Source organism: Balearica regulorum, chromosome 24 (assembly GCF_011004875.1).
Source record: "Balearica regulorum gibbericeps isolate bBalReg1 chromosome 24, bBalReg1.pri, whole genome shotgun sequence".
In the NCBI taxonomy this organism is placed as follows: Eukaryota; Metazoa; Chordata; class Aves; order Gruiformes; family Gruidae; genus Balearica; species Balearica regulorum.
This window is the reverse complement of record NC_046207.1, coordinates 985,915-1,006,696: the sequence shown is the minus strand read 5'-3', so window position 1 is coordinate 1,006,696 and position 20,782 is coordinate 985,915. Positions and strand designations below refer to the sequence as shown.

General features: G+C 54.1%; 1 protein-coding gene and 2 gene segments (V, D, J or C); all 3 read left to right on the top strand.

Moving 5' to 3' along the window:
- Positions 1-20,782, top strand: part of LOC104638263 (M1-specific T cell receptor alpha chain-like) — a 487,043-nt gene that overhangs the window by 161,641 nt on the left and 304,620 nt on the right. The window lies entirely within an intron of this gene.
- On the top strand, positions 2,851-3,789 carry LOC142605023 (Ig heavy chain V region C3-like). The segment is given in 2 exon segments: positions 2,851-2,908; positions 3,319-3,789. Coding segments are annotated over 2 exon segments (396 nt in total).
- Positions 18,215-19,363, top strand: LOC142605027 (Ig heavy chain V region 914-like). The segment is given in 2 exon segments: positions 18,215-18,272; positions 18,683-19,363. Coding segments are annotated over 2 exon segments (393 nt in total).

Sequence of the window (20,782 nt, the reverse complement as noted above, 5' to 3'; positions counted from 1 at the left end):
TAAATACAACTTTGTTTTAACAGGCTCTGGTCAAATCTGTCGTTATCTCAACCCTTCGTGCCCCACGTTGGGCACCAAAAAGGACTGTCGTAGTTTAGCCCCAGCCGGCAGCTGAGCACCATGCACCCACTCACTCACCCCTCCCTTGGCGGGATAGGGAGGAGAATGGGTAGACAAAGGCAAAGCCTCTTGGGTTGGGATATTGACAGTTTGCTGGGACAGCAAGGGAGAGGGAAATAACAACAACAGTACTTAACACAATATGCAAAACTGGTGATTCAAAATGCAGTTTCTCACCCAACAACCGTACCACTCAGACTCATCCCAAAGCTGGATCATTCTGAGTCACGCCCCCCCTCTCCGACTAGCCCCCCTTTTATGCTGAGCATGATGTGACATGGTATGGAATACCCCCTTTGGCTAGTTTGGGTCACCTGTTCTGGCTGTGTCCCACCCCAGCTTCTGGTGAAGATTAACTCTCTCCTATCTGAACCCAGGACAAAGATTTACCCTCCAATGAAACCAGGTGTATAACCACGGCCAGAAAAGCAGTCGACCAGAATCTGGGATAAAGCCCCCCAACTGCACGGGACCTGGGTTTACAACAATGAAGATTCATCCACCACTGACCATACGTCTGTACAAAATGCACGTGACAAGCACGTACTGATGCTGTGTAGGACAAGTACATACCGATTCTTCGAACAATAGTCAATGATTAGCCACATATATCAATCCTGCTTTCCTCTCCATCAGGATGCCACCATGGATGAGGCTAGGGCACCGCTATGTGCCTAGATAAAATAGAAACCAGTACATTCCCTGGGGAATTCTATGCTAAGCTTCCTTGCCTCCCTGCTAGGCCAGTGAAGAACTGACTTTACATGGCAAAGTCTGCGTTGCAGTTTTCCCCTTTGCCCTGGCACACAATCACCTGCAAAGAGGTGGATGTGCCTGTGAGCCTTTCAGAGAGTGACAGGAAGGTTGAGGTTGGAAGGCATCTCAGAAGGTCATGTGGTACAAGCCCCCTGCTCAAGCAGGGCCACCTAGTGCCAGATGCTCAGGACCGTGTCCAGACAGCTTGTGAAGACCTCCAAGCATGGAGAATCCACAACCTCTCTCCTCTCCTCTTCAGGAGAGGCAATCTGTGCCTGTGCTCAGCCACACTGACAGTTCAAAAGCACTTCCCGATGTTCAGATGGAGCCCACTGTTTTTGAGTTTATGTGCATTGCCTCTTGACCTGTCACTGAGCACCACTGAAGAGAGCCTGGCCCTGCCTTCTCTGCACCCACACTTCACATGTTTTTCTATGTTGCTGAGATGCCCCCTGAGCCTTCTCTTCTCCAGGGGAAACAGTCCCAGCTCTCATGGCTTTTCCTGATGTGTTGAGAAATTATTTTACTAAACAATGATTAGCTTTGAATTTAACAAGGCCTATTAGTGTATGGAGAAGATATCCTCACCTTGAGAATAGAAACATCCTGGCAGGATTGCCCAAACAAGGTTGATAAGGAAGAACAGCTTGGCCGGACAACAGAGTTGGGAACCATCCAAGGAGAAGACACTGTCCTCAAAGAATCAAAGGGAAAAAGGAGTGGGGGGCTGACTCACCAAACGACCACTGACGACCACCCGAGACCCCTGTGCACACGTAGTGTAGTTTTGCATTGCCAACATTATGTAAATATAGTAGATAGGCAAAGAGGCGGAGATTTCTTGGAAAATGTATGAATATTCATGTCTTAAAGAATGAACTTTTTTTTTAAGGTATGCATGATAGGTGGAACTATCCCCTGTGCATCTGGTGCCGAACAAAGCAATGCCTGCTTTCTAATACTAAAACGGAGTATTGGAGAGTTTATTATCCCAGATTTGGTGACAGATATAAGAGGTTCTGCATCCCATAATCACCATCGTGGCCCTTCACTAGACTCTCCCCAGTATGTCCAAGTCTCCCCTGTACTGGGGAGCCCAGAATTACTCCTAGTACTCCAGGTGGGAGTTCTGCGGTGTTGAGGAGAGGGGAAGGATCCCCTTCCTGAGCTGCTGGAAACATTGCTCCTGTGCAGCCCAGGACACCTTCAGGCCTCTTTGCTGCCAGGGCCCATTGCTGGCTCGTGGTCAAGTTGTTGTCCAGCAGAAGCCTCGGGTCCTTTTCTCCGCCTGTGATTTCCGGCTGAGCAGCCCCCGGGCAGCCCTGGTGCATGGGGTTGTTCCTCCCCAGGTGCAGGACTTTGCTCTTCCCCCTGAGGAACTGCATGGGATTCCTTCCTGTCAGTTCCTTCTCCAGCCTGTCGAGGTGCCTCTGGATGGCAGCACAGCCCTCTGTGTGCCTTGTGGGCGCGGGCAGGGGATGGGGGTGAGGCCAGGGCGGGCTGGGGGTGCGGGGCACGGGGAGGGTCCTGCGAGGGGATGCTGCGGGGCGACAGCCCGTTCCTGGCGCTGGGGCTGGGGCTGGGTCCGTCCCCAACTACGCCTGGCCGAGGCGCCGACCCCCTTCCGCAGGGCTCGTCAGGGCGACAAGCCAGGAGAGAGGCGGAGGCGCGCTGGGAGCCGCGGGCCAGGAGCCTTGGTCTCTCGGGGCGCCGCGCTCCTCCTCTGGCGAACGCCCCTGCCCCGCGCCCCTCCCCGCGCCCCCCCTTCTCCTCCCCCGAAGGGGCCGCGGCACCGGGGGGCGGTGCGGGGCCGGGTGTGTTCAGTTGTGGGCGGGCAGAGGCGTGGGCGCTGCCCCGGCGAGGGGCCGAGGCGTCGGGGTGGTGAGGAGCGGTCCCGAGCGCGGCTCCGCTCGGCTCCTCTGCGGCTCCCGGGGGGCCCTTGGTCCCCGGCCGGCCCCGGCGCGGCAGGGCGTGATGGCGCGCGGGCTGGGGCCGTGGCTCCTGGCCTTGTCCTTGGCCGCGGGGCCGGCAGGTGAGAAGCGGGCGGGGAGGGCAGCGAGGCCGGGGCTGCTTCCGCGGGCGGCCCTGCCCGTCGCGGGGCCCCGGGGCTGCGGCTGCTCCCGCGCCGGGCGCGCTGTCGCCTGTCGCTCGTCTTCCTTAGCGGGGAAGCGGGGAGCGTGGGACGGAGCGGGAGATAGAGGGTGAGGGAGATGCAGAGGCAGAGGGAGGCTTTCGTTCCGCGGTGGGGTCCGCAGTGCCGGGAGCAGGCGCGACTGAGCCCCGAGGAGGGCAGGCGGGGCCTTGCCCCGGTCGCGGGGCTTTGCCGGGAGAGAGGGGGTTGGCGGCTGTGGCTGTGGCGGGGCGGGTGTCGCCGGGGCGGCGGGTGAACGTCCTCGGGCCGTGGGCGCGCCCTGCCCGGCTGCCTGCGCTCTCCGTCCGCAGGGCTGTGGGCGCAGCTGAGGCTGGTGGAGACGGGCGGAGGGCTGCGAGCGCCCGGGGACTCCGTGCACCTCTCCTGCCGCGGATCCGGCTTCAGCTTCGGGGATTATGACGTTCTGTGGTACCGTCAGGCACCGGGTAGCAGTCTCGAGTGGGTGTCCTACATCAGTTACTCGGGTAACACAAAGAAGTACGGGGCAGCAGTGGAGGGTCGAGCCACAGTCTCCCGGGACAATTCCCGTTCTGAGTCATCTCTGTCCCTGCGGGACCTGCGTCCTCAGGACTCTGCCCGCTACTTCTGTGCCGTTCGCACAGAGACAGGAAATCCAGCAGAGCTTTAACACAAACCTTGCACCCGGGTCCTGCCTCTGGGCCTGGGAGCTGGCAGGGAGGCGAGTCCCCCAGATGTTCAGGGCTGTTCTCAGAGAGCCATGTGGTTAACAGCATAGAGTTTTCAAATGTTTGATTCTGACTGGGATGTCCTACCTGTTTATGTCCCCAGATAAGCTCTGACCTTCTCTTTGACATCTTCCCATGTATCACGCCAACCCTCTCTCCTCTCACACTCTGCAATTCCTTCACCTTTGGAAACAACGTTTGCTGTTTCCATCAAATCCCAGTGGGTATTTTGGGTCCCCAGACATGGTGCTGGTGAGGAGTGTGAATAGCCTTGATCCGCTTTTGGGCATGGCTCAGGTCAACTCAGTCCAGCCCAGGAGACTGCTTCCTGAGGAGCAAGCACAAGAAATGGGGAAATCCTGAGGGTCATTTGGGATCTCACAGGGAGAAAGGGGAAGTCTGTTCTATTCTCCCAGACTCTAACAGGAGCCAGAGCTTGTGAGTCCATGTGTTTGCACCTGCTGGATCCTGGAGATCACAGTCAGAAGGCCAGAGAAGTGGTGGAGTAGATGAAGCGGTGACTTGAGCTCTTCCTGGCTGCTCATGCTTGTCTCCCAGGGTTGCAGGTGGCCTTTCTCAGGTGCAGGCAGAGGCCTCTGGCCCTGCAGCAGGGAAGGTCTCAGAGTCTCTCATGCTTACCTGCCACGTCTCTGGTGTGCCCATCCCCGACAGCTTCTATGCTTGGGACTGGATCCGTCAGACTCCTGGCAGAGACCTGCAGCATATAGTGTTGCAGTATCCCTTCATGGGACTCCAGCACATTGCTTCATCCTTCCAGACGCGAGTCACCAGCTCTGCAGACCTCTCCAGGAACCAGGTGTCGCTGGAAGTGCTCTCGCCATCGCCTGCAGACACGGCCACCTATTTCTGGAGCACCAGAGAGCTGGAAAAGGGCACAGTGCCTGAGACATGGGCAGGGCCAGGGCAGAAAGGGAAGGAGGAGGTTTAAATCCAGCTGGGTCTTTTGTGGTTGCTGCAAAGCAAGGCTGTTCCCAGAGTTTTCAGAAATAGTCTGGTGTGGCTTTTCCCAGAAACAGGCACAGAGGTCCTGCAGCACCACTAGCAGCAGCAGAGTGTCTCACAAGCACACACAAACCCCTGAACATGCTGTTACCTTCTTTTTTCCTTCTCAGTCTCTTCTGCAGGCACAAAGCCACAACAAAAAGTTTTACATAATCACTGAAGCAGAGAATGGTAGAGAATGGAAGGGACCTCTGGAGATGATATAGTCCATCCCGCCTGCTAAAGCAGGATCACCTGCAGGAGGTTGCACAGGATCATGTCCAGGTGGGTTTTGAATATCTCCAGAGAAGGAGACTCCACAACCTCTCTGGGCAGCCTGTTCCAGTGCTCTGTCACCCTCCAAGTGAAGAAGTTTTTCCTTATTGTTTTGGGTTTGCACGGCAAGGTTTTGGTAGCAGGGGGCTACAGGGGTGATTTCTTCAAGAAGGTGCCAGAAGCTTCCCCCGTGTCCGACAGAGCCAATGTCAGCCAGCTCCAAGACAGACCTGCTGCTGGCCAAGGCCAAGCCAGTCACTGACAATGATGGCAGGTCTGGGATTTAAGAAGGAAAAAAATCCCCTAGGAGCAGTTTTTGCCACCTGAGGGAGGAGGGAGGTTACATGAGAGAAACAACTCTGCAGACACCAGGGTCAGGGAAGAAGCAAGAGGAGGTGCTCTGTGCGCTGGAGTAGAGATTCCCTGCAGTCTGTGGAGAAGACCATGGTGAGGCAGGCTGCGCCCCTGCAGCCCTTTGAGGATGATGGTGGAGCAGGTATCCACCTGCAGCCCATGGAATACCTCACACCGGAGCAGGTGGACACACCGGAAGTAGGCTGTGACCTGGTGGGAAGCCCACGCTGGAGCAAACTCCGGGCAGGACCAGTGGACCCATGGAGAAAGGAGCCCACGCCAGAGCAAGTTTGCTGTCAGGACTTGTGACCCTGTTGGGGACTCATGCTGGAGCTGTCTGTTCCTGAAGGACTGCAACCCATGGAAGAGACCCATGCTGGAGCAGTTTGTGAAGAACTGCATCCCATGTCAAGAACTCGCATTGGAGAAGTTCGTGGAGGACTGTGTCCTGTGAGAGGGACCCCACGCTGGAGCAGGGGAAGAGTGTGAGGAGTCCTCCCCCAGAGGAGGAAGGAGCAGCAGAGACAATGTGTGATCAACTGACCACAACCCCCATTCCCTGTCCCCCTGTGCCACTGGTGGGGAGGAGGGAGGGAAAACGGGGAGTAATGTTAAGCCTAGGAAGAAGGGAGGGGTGGGAGGAAAGTGTTTTAAGACTTGGTTTGACTTCTCATTAGTCTACTCTGGTTTGTTTGGTATTAGATTAGATTAATATTTTCTAAGTTGAGTCTGTTTTGCCCATGACGGTAATTGGTGAATGATCTCTCCCTGTCCTTATCTTGACGAACGAGCCTTTTGTTATATTTTCTCTCCCCCCTGCAGTTGAGGAGGGGGAGTGATAGAGCGGCTTGGGTGGGCACCTGGCATCCATGCAGGGTTAAGCCACTGTCGTGGTTTTACCCCAGCTGGCAGCTGAGCACCACGCAGCCGCTCATTCACTCCCTCCCCATCGGGATGGGGGAGAGAATTGGAAGAGTTAAAGTGAGAAAACTCGTGGGTTGAGATAAAGACAGTTTAATAGGTAAAGCAAAAGCCGTGCGCACAAGCAAAGCAAAGGAAGGAATTCATTCACCACTTCCCGTGGGCAGGCAGGTGTTCAGCCATCTCCAGGAAAGCAGGGCTCTGTCACGCGTAACGGTTACTTGGGAAGACAAACGCCATCGCTCCGAATGCCGCCGCCCCCCCGCCCCCTTCCCCCAAGCTCCTTATAAACTGAGCATGACGTCATATAGTATGGAATATCCCTTTGGTCAGTTGGGGTCACCTGTCCTGTCTGTGTCTCCTCCCAACTTCTTGTCCACCCCCAGCCATCCTGCTGGCAGGGCAGTGCAAGAAGCAGAAAAGGCCTTGTCCCCGTGTAAACACTGCTCGACAATAGGTCCATAGAACAAAAACATCTCTATATTATCAGTGCTGTCTCCAGCACAAATCCAAAACGTATCCCCACACTGTCTACTATGAAGAAAATCAATCCTCTCAGCTGAAACCAGGACAGCCACCAAACTCATATTCAGGTGGAACTTCCAGTTTGTGTCCGTTGCCCCTTGTCCTGTCAACAGGTACCATTGTAAAGAGTCTGGCCCCATCCTCTTGACACCTGACCTTTAGATATTTAGAAGGATTGACAAGATCCCCTCTCAGTCTTCTCTTCTCCAGGCTAAACAGAGCCAGCTCTCTCAGCCTTTCTTCACAGGAGAGATGCTTCTGTCCTCTCATCATCCTTGTAGCCCTATGCTGACTCTCTCCAGTGGTTCCCTGTCTTTCTTGAACTGGGGAGCCCAGAAACCAGACATAGATCTCCAGATGTGGCCTCACCAGGGCAGAGTAGTGGAGGAGGATAACCTCCCTCGATCTGCTGGCCAGACTCTTCTTAATGCACCCCAGGATACCATTGGCCTTCTTGGCCACGAGGGCACATTGCTGGCTCATGGGGAGCTTGTTGTCCACCAGGACTCCCAGGTCCTTCTCTGCAGAGCTGTTTCCCAGCAGCTCAACCCCTATCCTGTGCTGGTGCCTGAGATTATTCCTCCCTAGGTGCAGGACCCTGCACTGTCTTTGTTGACCTTCATTAGGTTTCTCTGTGGCCAGCTCTCTAGCCTGTCCAGGTCTCGCTGATGAATATGTTGAATAAGAGCAGACCTAGTACTGACCCCTGAATCCATGCTGACCTCTCCCAATAAACTTCTTTTCCTCCACATGCTTAGAGATGACCCCCAGAATGAGCTGTTCCATCACCCTTCCAGGGATGGAGGTAAGGCTGACTGGCCTGTAGTTTCCTGGGTCCTTCTTGCCCAAAGACTGCAGTAACATTGGCTTTCCTCCATTCCTAAGGCAGCTCTTGTGTTTTCCTTGACCTTTCAAAGATGATGGAGAGTGGCTTAGCAATAACATCTGCCAACTCCCTGAGCACTCATGGGTGCATCCCATCGGGGCCCATGGATTTGTAGGTGTTGGGTTTGCCTAGGTGTTCTCTAACCCTGTCCTCCTTGACCAAGGGGAGGTCTTCCTTTCTCCAGACTTTGTCTCCTACCTCCAGGGTCTGGCATTCCAGAGGGCCAGGTGTCTAAAGCTGTTAAAGCTTCATATGTGGTTTTGGTTGTGAAGCTGGATGGTGGAGACTGAAGCAGAGTCCTACTTTTGTGGGTCACCAGGCTCCAAGTCGCTCTATTCTCAGTGGTGCCCACTACAGGTTCTTGGTTATGAAACCACCTCTCTATCTCCATCTCAGCCCCTCTAATACTGCACAGCCTTTAAACTGTTTCCTGCAACTTGACCACCTGATGTAACAGATCATCAACCTGTGCACACCTTGTGCAGGTACTTACCTATTCACCAGCAGAAGAGTCTGGGCACTCATTGCAATCTACTGCCTGTAGTGACGTCTCCTTCCTTCCCTGTTCCTTCTGGCTGGATGCATCAGACATCTCAGGGGAGATGTTCTCCATAGGAACACTAGTTTTAGCTCTGAGGTGAGTGTACACCATTTTGGCAGAGACCTAGAGCACTTCCTTGGGCATGGACCTTCAAGTAGGTTGCAGGGCCCTCCCTACGCACGCTGTTGCCCGCTGATTCCTGTGCACATGAGTTTTATGGGGTGAGCTGTGGGGCTTGAGCCTGCACATCTACCTCAGAGCTTCAACACCAGGTGTGTCTTGGATCTCACCTGCCCAGAGCCCTCTTGGTCCTTTGGTGCTTGGGGGGTCAGGGAGGGCTTTGAAGAGAATAGGCAACTAGAGAAGTATCAGCATGACACAGAAGTTGGGTGCTGGGGCAAAGTGGAGGGAGCAGGGTGAGGAGGACATCTGCCAGAGATGCCATGTCCAAGCAGAGCTCAGCTCCAGGTGATTCCATCCAGGAGCAGCAGCTCAGCAGCAGCAAGGGACATGGGCCCTCAGGGAGGGCAAGCTGCCACCCCCAGGGCCAGCTCCAAAGTCCCAGCAGAAACACTGCAGTCCTTCCTCAGAGGAAGGTCGAGGGTGGCCCCACAGCAACACGTCACCTTTTGCCTAACAGATGTTTTCCTGCCAAGCGAGCATCAACTGCTGCTGCTCCTCCAGCCCCTGCCTCTTGCCTTCACTGTTCTCGTAGACGGAGGGAGTGACGGGAAGATGTGGGCAGAGCTGTTCTGCCGGCCGAGAGAAGCTGGAGGGAGGCAACAGAGAGTGGGCCTGGCCATGTGGACTGCCATGTGTGTGGGGTTACTGCCCATGGTAGGTAAGTGAAAGGAAGGGGGGGGTGCCCCCCGCCCCTGCCCCCAGGAATTAAGCATGCCCCTGTGCTGCACAGCTCTGTGGAGCTGTGCTGACCGCTTGCAGCCTGACCCGTGCCTCTGGCCTGACCTCCCCACCCATTCCTGCAGCACACGATGGGAACTGCCCTCTTCCTCTTCTAGCCATGAGTTAGGCACCTCTGTCCAGCCTGCCTCCTCTGCAGTGTGGGGACAGGCAGGGCACCAACCTGCTGCTCCCACACCTTGGGGCATAAGGCATTGCTCTTGGACTGGACACTCTGCTCATAGGGCACTGCAACCCCGTCCAGGAAAAGGCTACAAGGATGATGAGCGGACTGGAGCATCTCTCTTATGAGGAAAAGCTGAGAGACCTGGGTCTGTTAGCCTGGAGAAGAGAAGGCTGAGATGAGCTCCAAAGGTCCCTTCCAACCCCTACTGTTGTGTGATGCTGTGATAACAGCTTGTCACAAGTACTCAGTGAGACAACTAGGAAAGATGCTCTCCTAGACTTGCTGTTTGTGAATAGAGAAGGACCTGTGGGAGATCTGATGGTAGGTGTTTGTCTTGGCCACAGTGATCATGAGATGGTTGAGTTTAAACTTCTGAGTGTAATGAGAAAAAAGGTCAGCAGAGTTGCTACCCTGGATTTCAGGAGAGCAAACGTTAAGCTATTCAGGGAGGTACTTAGCAGTGTGCCCTGGGAATCTGATTTGAGGGCTTAGGGGTCCATGAGTGCTGGTGAGTTTTTAAGAATCACCTTATAAAAGCCCAGGAGCAGGCAAACCCCTTGCCTTGAAAGTCAAGCAAGTGGGGCAGAAGGTGAGCCTGGTTGTACAGAGAACTCCTCAGGGAGCTCAAGAATAAAAGGAAATTGGATGATGTCTGTATGATGTGCGACCTGACGTGGAGCATGGCGCAGCAGTTTGCATATCAGTTTTCGCATGGAGAGCCTAGTCCCCCTACCAGCTCAGGAGGTGAGTTCCACTGGTGGTCATCACCCCCTTGGAAGGAGTTGAGCTGTGGTATCCACCTGGCAAAGAGCTCTGTCCCCTGTGCTCACCAGAATGGATGTGGGTACCCAGACAGAGCTGTGGCAAAAACATGCAGCACCCAGGTGTCAGGCTGCAGGGAGTGCCAGAGCCTGTCACTCAGCATGGATGGTGGGTAGTGAGAATGGCTGTGTGAGGTGTGAGCAGGGGGCTGATCTGCTCAGCCTGCTGGCAGAGCTATGGGAGGAAGTAGAAATGTTAAGGAGCATCAGGGAGGCTGAGAAAGAGAGAGACAGGTGGAGCCAAGCTCTGCCCTCCCTGAGGCAGAAACAGGGACCAGACAAAACCCAAGATGAAGGGGACCCTGTATCCTCCCCCTGCCAGGTTGAAGGCCGTAGCTTAAGAGGAAGGAGTTGTCCCATCCCACTCAGGGGGTTAGGGTGAGGTTATGTTTTAAATTCTCTCTGCGGTAATCAGAAGTAACGACAATTACTTTAGAGGTTCAAACCAATCAAAATTTACTTAAAACTCTGTGGAACTACAGAAGATAGAGGTTTGGCAAAAGTCATAACAATGGTCAAAATTTAGCAGAACTAGGTAAGGTTTTAGCTAAACGTGTGATGATATTACCCTAATGTGCCAAAAATTAAGTTAGAGACAGAGTGATAGAAAGGAAAAGAAAGAGAGAAAGAGAGAAAGAGAGAGAAAAGATATCACCACCCTTGGATCCAGTGATGTTCTCTGCTCGTAGTTGTAGTCTTCAGGTGGTGGGCGCATACCGAAAACTTATGTTTTCCCTTTTTATAACCCGATGTGCCCGCCCTATAGGCAGGGGCCTGTCATCACTGAGCAGGCGCAGTATGTGCTCAGGAATGTTCAGAAATGTTCCAGAAATGAGTTGGTGTGTTGTGGGGGTCCTGGGGGTCTCACTGCCCCCCCCCCCCGCCCTGCTTCAGGGCTGACCAAGTGACTGGTGATCTTTCAGAAGCACACGGTGCACAGGGCACAGATAGTCTTAGTTTATGTGTTTCAGGAATAGAGTGGTATCACAAGATGTTATTCTGGCTCCGCAGGCCTCCACAGGCTCCGTTCTTGTTCAGCACTCCCTGGTCATCATCAGCCCATCTCTGTTCATGTCAAGATGGGTGTTTGTGACATTCACTTGTTATCAGGGCCTTACAGGAGTGAATGGAAGTCCACACTCAGGGTGGCAGGCGAACCTCCTCCTTGCCCACCTCACCTTCCCAGGTGCCTCTGTACAACAGGTGTGAGGCTCTGGCTGTGGAAGGCCACTCAAAGGAGGACATGAATGACAGTCGAGGTACACTAAAGGTATTGCCAAGGCCAGAAAGGCCACGGCCCGTATTGTGACCACCTCCATGAGGAAGAAAAGGCGGGTTATAATTGTAGGCAACTCCCTTCTGAGGGGTACAGTGGGTGCAATATGCAGGGCAGACCCTCCTCTTGGGGAAGACTGCTGCCTCCCTGGGGCCCGTGTTAAGGACATCACTAGGAAACTGCCCAGCCTGGTACAGCCCTCAGACTACTACCCACCACTGCTCTTCCATGTGGGTGGTGATGAATCTGCAACGCATAGTGCAAAAGCGATCAAAAGAGACTTCAGGGTCTTGGGAGGGTTACTGAGGGAATCTGGAGCACAAGTTATTTGTTCCTCCCTCCTTCCAGCTGCGGGCAGCAACGTTGGGAGAAACAGATGGACCCAGTCCATTAATAATATATGGCTCCGTGGCTGGTGTCACTGCCACAATTTTGGCTTTTTTGATAATGGGATGGCCTACACGGCACCAGGCTTGCTCAAGTCAGATGGGATTCACCTTTCTCAAAGCTTTAAAGTAGGCATGAAGGAGGAGGGGGATAATATCAGGCTTGCCTGCAACAAGTTACGGGATGACAGGCCAAGGTTAGAGGGACGAGGTACCAGCAAGAGCCCTTGGCCTGTTGCTCGGAGACGTGCTGGACACACTGCAGCATGCTTGAAGTCTAGTGGAGATGAGCCAGGGGCTCCTCTGGTAATAGGAACCAACAGGGAAAGACTGGTAAAGCACATCAAAGGAATTCCAGCCACTCCAGCCCGGAAGTCAGCTTCACTGGGGGCCCAGCTGAAATGCCTCTGTGTGAACCCACGTAGCATGGGGAACAAACAAGAGGAGTTAGGGACGTGTGCACGCCTGCAGGGCTGTGATCTTATTGGCATCACGGAGATGTGGTGGGATGGCTGCTATGACTGGAGCGTAGGAATGGAAGGATACGGGCTCTTTAGGAAGGACAGGCAGGGGAGGTAAGGAGGGGATGTGGCTGTCTCTGTCAATGACCCACTGGAGTGCCTGGAGCTCCATCTGGGGATGGATGAGGAGCCGACCGAGAGCTTATGGATCAGGACCGAAGGGAGTGCAGGTGGAGGGGACATTACAGTGGAGGTCTGCTACATGCCACCCAACCAGGAAGAGCAAGTGGAAGAGGCCCTCTACAGACAGATAGGAGCAGCCTGATGTTCACAAGCCCTGGTCCTCATGGGGGACTTCAATCACCCTGATATCTGTTGGAGGGACAACAGAGCAGGGCACAAGCAATCCAGGAGGTTCCTGGAATGCATTGATGATAACTTCCTCCTCCAAGTGACAGAGGAGCCAATGAGGAGAGATGCCAATGGGGACCTTGTTCTCATCACGAAGGAGGGGTTGGTGGGGGATGTGAAACTCAAGGGCAGCCTTGGCTGCAGTGACCATGAAATGGTGGAGTTCAAGATGCTCAGGGCAGCAGGGAGGGTGCACAGCAAGCTTATTACCTTGGAGTTGAAGAGAGAAAATTTTGGCCTCTTCAGGGATCTGCTTGGTAGAGTAAATGGGAGAAAGCCCTGGAGGGACGAGGGGCCCAAGATATCTGGCTAGTACTCAAGGATCATCTCCTCCACGCTCAGGATCCATGCATCCCAACAAAGAAGTCGTCAAGCAAAAACATCCAGAGGCCTGCCTGGATGAACAAGGAGCTCTTGGGTAAACACAAACGCAAAAAGGGAGCCTACAGAGGGTGGAAGCAAGGGCAGGTAGCCTGGGAGGAATACAGAGAAGCAGTCTCTGTAGGCAGGGATCTGGTTAGGAAAGCTAAAGCCTTGACAGAAATAAATCTGGCCAGGGACATCAAGGGCAACAAGAAAAGTTTCTATAGGTACGTCAGTGATGATAAAAAGAAGGCAAGGGAAAATGTGTGCCCCCTCTGGAATGATACAGGAGACCTGGTTACCCAGGATATGGAGAAGGCTGAGGTATTCAATGGCTTTTTTGCCTCAGTCCTCCCCAGCAAGGGCTCTATCCACACTGCCCAGGGGATGGAAGGCAAAGGCAGGGACTGGGAGAATGAACCACCGCCCACTGTAGGAGAAGATCAGGTTCAAGAATATCTAAGAATCCTGAAGGCAACATGGACAATGGGATTGAGTGCACCCTCAGAAGTTTGCTGACAACACCAAGCTGTGTGGTGCAGTCGACACGCTGGAGGGAAGGGATGCCATCCAGAGGGACCTTGACAGGCTGGAGAGATGGGCCTGCATGAAGTTCAGCAAGGCCAAGTGCAAGGTCCTGCATATGGGTCGGGGCAATTGCAAGCCCAACTACAGGCTGGGTGGAGAACTGATTGAGAGCAGACCTGAGGAGAAGGGCTTTGGAGTTTTGATGGACAAGAAGCTCAGTGGTAACGTGCACTTACAGCCCTGAAAGCCAGCTGTATCCTGGGCTGCATCAAAACCAGTGTGACCAGCAGATCAAGGGAGGGGATTCTGCCCCTCTGCTCTGGTGGGATCCCACCTGCAGTACTGCATCCAGCTCTGGGTTCCCCAGTACAAGACAGACATGGACGTGTTGCAGTGAGTCCAGAGGAGATCCACAAAGATGGTCAGAGTGCTGGAGCACCTCTGCTATGAAGACAGGCTGAGAGAGTTGGGGTTGTTCACCCTGGAGAAGACAAGGCTCCACGGAGACCTTATTACGGCATCCCAATACCTAAAGGGGGCCTACAGGAAAGATGGAGAGGGAGTGTTTGTCAGGGAGTGTGGTGATAGGAGAAGGGGTAATGGGTTTAAACGAGAAGAGGGGAGATGTAGATTAGATGTTAGGAAAAAATTCTTCACTGTGAGAGTGGTGAGACACTGGAACAGGCTGCCCAGAGAAGTTGTGGAGGCCCCATCCCTGGAAGTGTTCCAGGCGAGGTTGGATGGGGTTTTGGGCAACGTGGTCTAGTGGAGGGTGTCCCTGCCCGTGGCAGAGAGGTTGGAACTAGATGATCTTTGAGGTTCCTTCCAACCCAAACCATTCTATGATTCTATGAAAGGAAGGTCAGGCTTTGCAGGAATATTGCAGAGCTGTGGTTCACGTATGCAGGGAGAAGACACCAAAGGCCAAAGCTGAACTAGAGTTGAAATGGGCCAGTGTTGTGTCAGACAAGAAGACAGGTATTTTAAGTATGTTAATAGCAAGAGAATGTTTAAGGAAAACATTAGACTGACACTTGATGAAGATGGTCACCTGAGAAACAGGGATGAAATAAAAATTCTATGGTCAATTCTGTTCAATATTTTTATCAGTGGTCTGGATGCAGGAGTGGAATGCACCATGAGCAAGTTTGCTGGCGATACCAAACTGGGAGGTGCTATTGATTCTCTCAAAGGATAAGAAATCCTGCAGAGGGATCTGGATAGATTGGAGCACTGGGCAATCATCAGTGGCATGAAATTTAAGAAGAATAAATGACTGATTTTGCACCTGGGAAGGACTAACACAGGACACAAGTATAAATTGGGAGAGGAACAACTGGAGAGCAGCCCCGCAGAAAGGGCTCTGGGGGTGCTGGTTGACAGCAGGCTCACTATGAGTCAGCAGTGTGCCCTGGCAGCCAAGAGAGCAAACTGCATTCCTGGGTTCCAGTGGTAGGACACATGGGAATGATTCAAAGCTGCCCCAGGGGAGGTTCAAACTAGATATTAGGAGCCCTTTCTTTACTGAGAGGGTGCTCAAACACTGGAACAGGCTTCCTAGAGAGAGCTGCTTGGTGCCCCAGTTCTGTCACTGTTTAACAGGCATTTGGACAATGTCCTTAATAAGTTGCTTCAACATATGGTCAGCCCTGCAGTGGTAAGGGTCTTGGACTAGATGATCGTTGTAGGTCCTTTCCACCTGGATCATCCCCTCTCCCTTTCCCTTCCCTCTCCCTTCCCCTTCCCTTCTTTCCCCCCTTCTCTCCCCTCCCCTCCTCCCTCCCCCTTCCTCCTCTTCCTTCCCCTCCACTTCCCTCTCCCCCCTCCTCCTCCACCCCATCCTCCTCTCTTCCCTTCTCTTCTCATATTTCCCAAAGAACAGCACACCTGAGTCTGTCATGCAGACCATGCTGACCAGCACTGCTCAGGCTGCTGCTGGCTGCCTTTCCACCACCCATACACAGGAGTTTCCCACACAGATTTACCCTTCTAAACTCCAGCAATACAGATCACAGTCCAGAGAGGAAAGCACAACATCCTCAAGATTCCCACACAAGATATCATTTCTGTGTGGGAAATGATATGATTCCCACATATCATTTCTGGAGGCCAATGGGCAAGAAGGAAAGTCCCAGATAGTGAATTTGTCATGAAAAAGCAACCAAGAAGGACAAAAATGGACTTTCCAATCTGAATAACATGTTTTGACTTTTACAGTCCTCACTGACATGGGAGGATTGAAGAGGCATCTTACTAGAAGACTGAGATTTCTGTATTTCTCACTTGCTCTCATCTGGCTGACACACGTGTGAATGCTTTTTCAGCTTCTGGGTTCTTTGGTTCTGATTGTGAGCTTCTGGCCCAGGGTTGAGAATATAATGGGGCAAGACCTTCTGAGCATGTTTGTTTGCAGCTGCCGAAGCCCAAAGATCACAGGAGTGCCCTCCTGGCCCCATGGCCCACAGCCTCTGCACGCCCTCCTAAGCAGAGAAGCCAGCTAGCAGCCCAGCAGCCTTTCATCATCACTGGGCCAGTCATCACCTTCAAAAGTTGACTGTTCTTGTTCTATAAGAGCCAGCTGCATACTTTGGTGTAGGGCAGCTGTGTCATTCCATGCCATCCCACCATCCTATGCTCTAAACACTGAGAAGGCTGCTAGGGCAGCTGCTTGCAGTCTGACAGCTGCAGATGTCAACGTGCGGATTTGCTGTGCCACCAGCAGACTGACCAGCTGTGAGCACGATTTCAGAGTAAGACTGTCCAGAGGGTTCAGGGTGTCCCTCCCAAAGCTAGCACTCCAGGCGCCTCTCACTTCATGCAAAGATTTGCATGCTCTGAGGGAACTGCTCACAGAAATTCTTAACTGTTTGGACTACATGATGAATGAGGAGAATTGACGGTCACAACCCCAAGACAGGAGATAATGGTTTCCTTTTCAGGACTTTCCCTTCTGAACAGGTGTTGTGGTTTAGCCCCAGACAGCAGTTAATCACCATGCAGCCACTCACTCAGCACTTCCCCCCTCCCCTGCCCTGGGATGGATGGAGAATGGGAAGAAAAAGGTAAAACTCGTGGGTTGGGATAAGGACAGTTTAGTAGGACAGCAAAGGGAGAGGAATATAACAACAGTACTTAGAATATACACATATTGTGTGCTACACAATGCAATTTACTGACCCCATGACCGGACACTCAGCCTGTCCCGGAGCTGCTGCTCCTCCCTGGCTAGCCCCCTTCTTCTGCTGAGCATGAGGACAACATCATATGGTATGGAATACCCCTTTGGCCAGTTTGGGCCACCTGTCCTGGCTGCATCCCCTCCCAGTTTCTTGTGAAAATTAACTCTATCCTAGCCAAAAACCAGGAGAACAGGGCAGCCGTGGGAAGATCAGGCACTACAGATGGCCTACAAATGCCCCAATTCTGGGGACTCTGTTGACTCCCCTACACACCTAACTGTATCCAAGTTTTACCAGGGTCTAGCAAAGCCTTTTCCTACTGTGTGCCATCAGTCAGTTATCTCTGTCCTGAGCTGTGACACACAAGTGTCTCATCCTTCCTCCATGTCCAGTTTAAAGCTATCCTTCTATGCTGAACTAGAGCCAAAGCAGTAACAGCAGTTGGATTAGCTAGCTAATGAAGCACCGTAACACTGACCCAGCACCTGGAGCTGTAGCAAAGATAGGAGGAACATGTGCTGGGGTAGGCATCATGTGCGTGCCACCTCCAGGCTCTCCCAGTATGATTTATTTGGTGCTGAGTTCATCCTGCGACAGGGAAACGTGCAGCACAGCACATTGCAGGAGCTCCCAAACTATGTGCAGCCCAATATAAGCCTGTGCCCACTCAGGTCAACTTATGTTTGGTTGGAACATATCAGGTGTTTCCCACTTCTCTCATTTCCATTTGGCCTGTTGCCATGAGCTGGTTAAAGCCAAGCAGCGGGTGAACAGCCCTGCTGGCCTTCAGGCACACTAGAGGATGAAGAGATGCAACTGAGGAGGTCTACCATGCAGGGACAAGGCAGGTGAGTACTGATCCCATAATGTACTCCAAGGTCCCAATACCTTCATTTGGCTTGGTAGAGACAGCATCCTGTTGGGCCCAGGTATCAGATGCTCCCGAGGAAGGGTGGGGGAGCCCTTCTCCTGCAGCCACGGAGGAGCCGTTGTCTGCAAGAAGTTTTCCCACCAGGCCAACCACAATTGCAGTGGAGAGGGCATTAGCAGACTGGAGCAGAGGTACACCTTGCAGTGTCGTGGCAGGAAGAAGAGGACGAGACACCCAAGGGTGTCCTGACAATGCCACCTAGTTGTCCTTTACACAATGTCAGCTTTTGGGCTCCGGGAGAGCGGCGGAGGCGCCCCGGGAGCCGCGGGCCAGGAGCCTTGGTCTCCCGGGGCGCTGCGCTCCTCCTCTGGCGACCCCCCTGCCCCGCGTCCCTCCCCGCGCCCCCCCTTCTCCTCCCCCGAAGGGGCCGCGGCACCGGGGGGCCGGGCCGGGTGTGTTCAGTTGGGGGCAGGCAGAGTCGTGGGCGCTGCCCCGGCGAGGGGCCGAGGCGTCGGGGCGGTGAGGAGCGGTCCCGAGCGCAGCTCCGCTCGACTCCTCTGCGGCTGCCGGGGGGCCCTTGGTCCCCGGCCGGCCCCGGCGCGGCAGGGCGTGATGGCGCGCGGGCTGGGGCCGTGGCTCCTGGCCTTGTCCTTGGCCGCGGGGCCGGCAGGTGAGAGGCGGGCGGGGAGGGCAGCGAGGCCGGGGCTGCTTCCGCGGGCGGCCCTGCCCGTCGCGGGGCCCCGGGGCTGCGGCTGCTCCCGCGCCGGGCGCGCTGTCGCCTGTCGCTCGTCTTCCTTAGCGGGGAAGCGGGGAGCGTGGGACGGAGCGGGAGATAGAGGGTGAGGGAGATGCAGAGGCAGAGGGAGGCTTTCGTTCCGCGGTGGGGTCCGCAGTGCCGGGAGCAGGCGCCGCCGAGCCCCGAGGAGGGCAGGCGGGGCCTTGCCCCGGTCGCGGGGCTTTGCCGGGAGAGAGGGGGTTGGCGGCTGTGGCTGTGGCGGGGCGGGTGTCGCCGGGGCGGCGGGTGAACGTCCTCGGGCCGTGGGCGCGCCCTGCCCGGCTGCCTGCGCTCTCCGTCCGCAGGGCTGTGGGCGCAGCTGAGGCTGGTGGAGACGGGCGGAGGGCTGCGAGCTCCCGGGGACTCCGTGCACCTCTCCTGCCGCGGAACCGGCTTCACCTTCGGGAATTATGACGTTCTGTGGTACCGTCAGGCACCGGGTAGCAGTCTGCAGTGGGTGTCTGTCATCTGGGCAACGGGTGCTACAAACTATGGCCCAGCAGTGAAACATCGAGCCACAGTCTTCCGGGACAATTCCCGTTCGGTGTCATCTCTGTCCCTGCGGGACCTGCGCCCTCAGGACTCTGCCCGCTACTTCTGTGCCGTTTGCACAGAGACAGGAAATCCAGCAGAGCTTTAACACAAACCTCGCACCAAGGTCTTGGCTCTGGGCCTGGGAGCTGGCAGGGAGGCGAGTCCCCCAGATGTTCAGGGTTGTTCTCAGAGATCCATGTGGTTAACAGCATAGAGTTTTCAAATGTTTGGTTCGGACCGGGATGTCCTACCTGTTTATGTCCCCAAATGAGCTCTAAGCCTTCTCTTTGCCATCTTTTCCATGTATCATGCCAAGCCTTTCTCCTTTCACACTCCACAATTCCTTCCCCTTTGGAAACAAGTTTTGCTGTTTCCATCTCTTCCCCATAGTTTGGGTACCAAGAGATGGCCCAGCTGGTGAGGGGTGTGAATAGCCCTGCTGTGGTTTTGGGCATGGCTCAGATTGACTACGTCCAGCCCAGGAGTTTTGATGTCTGAGGAGCTAGCAGGAGAAATGGGGAAATCCCAAGGGTCATTTGGGATCTCACTGGGAGAAAGGGGAAGTCTCTTCTACTCTGCCAGACTCTAACAGGAGCCAGAGCTTGTGAGCCCATGTGTTTGCACCTGCTGGATCCTGGAGATCACATGCAGAAGGTCAGGGAAGAAGTGGAGTAGATGAAGCGCTGGCTTGAGCTGTTCCTGGTTGCTAATGCTTGTCTCCCAGGGTTGTAGGTGGCCTTTCTCAGGTGCAGGCAGAGGCCTCTGGCCCTGCAGCAGGGAAGGTCTCAGAGTCTCTCATGCTTACCTTCCACATCTCTGGTGTACCCATCCCCGACAGCAGCTACGCTTTGGACTGTGTGTCTCTCACAAGCACACAGAAAACCATAAATGTGCCGTTACCTTCTTTTTTCCTTCTCAGTCTCTTCTGCAGGCACAAAGCAATAAGGAAAAAGTTTGACATAATCACTGAACCAGAGAAAAACAGACGTTTGAAGGGAGCTACAGAGGTAGCTTCTCCTAGAACATTCCCCCATGTCCGACAGAGCCAATGCCAGCTGGCTCCAAGACAAACCTTCTGATGGCCAAGGCCAAGTCCATCAGTGACAGTGATAGCACCTCTGTTATAACATATTTAAGAAGGAAAAATAAAACCTTAGGAGCAGTTTTTACAGCCAGAGCGAGGAGTGAGAATACATGAGAGAAACAATTATGCAGACACCAGGGTCAGTGAAGATGGAGGGGCAGGAGGTGCTCCAGGTGCCAGAGTAGAGATTCCCCTGCAGTCCATGGTGAAGACCATGGAGAGGCAGGCTGTCCCCCTGCACTCTGTGGAGGTTAATGGTGGAGCAGATATCCGCCTGCAGTGCATGGAGGACCCCACACTAGAGCAGGTGGCTGGCCTGTAGTTTCCTGGGTCCTCCTTCCTGCCCTTTTTGATGACCAGAATGACATTGGTTTTCCTCCATTCCTAAGGCACTTCTGTTCTCCTAGACCTTTCAAAGATGATGGAGAGTGGCTTAGCAATAACATCTCCCAACAACCTGAGCACTCGTGGGTGCATCACATCAGGCCCCATGGATTTGTGGGTGTCAAGTTTGCCTAGATGTTCTCTAACCCTGTCCTCCTTGACCAAGGGAAAGTCTTCCTTTCTCCAGACTTTGTCTCCTACCTCCAGGGTCTGGCATTCCAGAGGCTAGGTGTCTACAGCTGTTTAAGCTTCCTATCTGGTTTTGGTTGTGAAGCTGGAGGGTGGAGACTGTAGTCCTGCTTTTGTAGGTCACCAGGGTCCAAGGTGCCTCATTCTCAGTGGTGCCCGCTACAGGTACTTGATTATGAAACCACCTCTCAGCCCCTCTAATATTTTACAGACT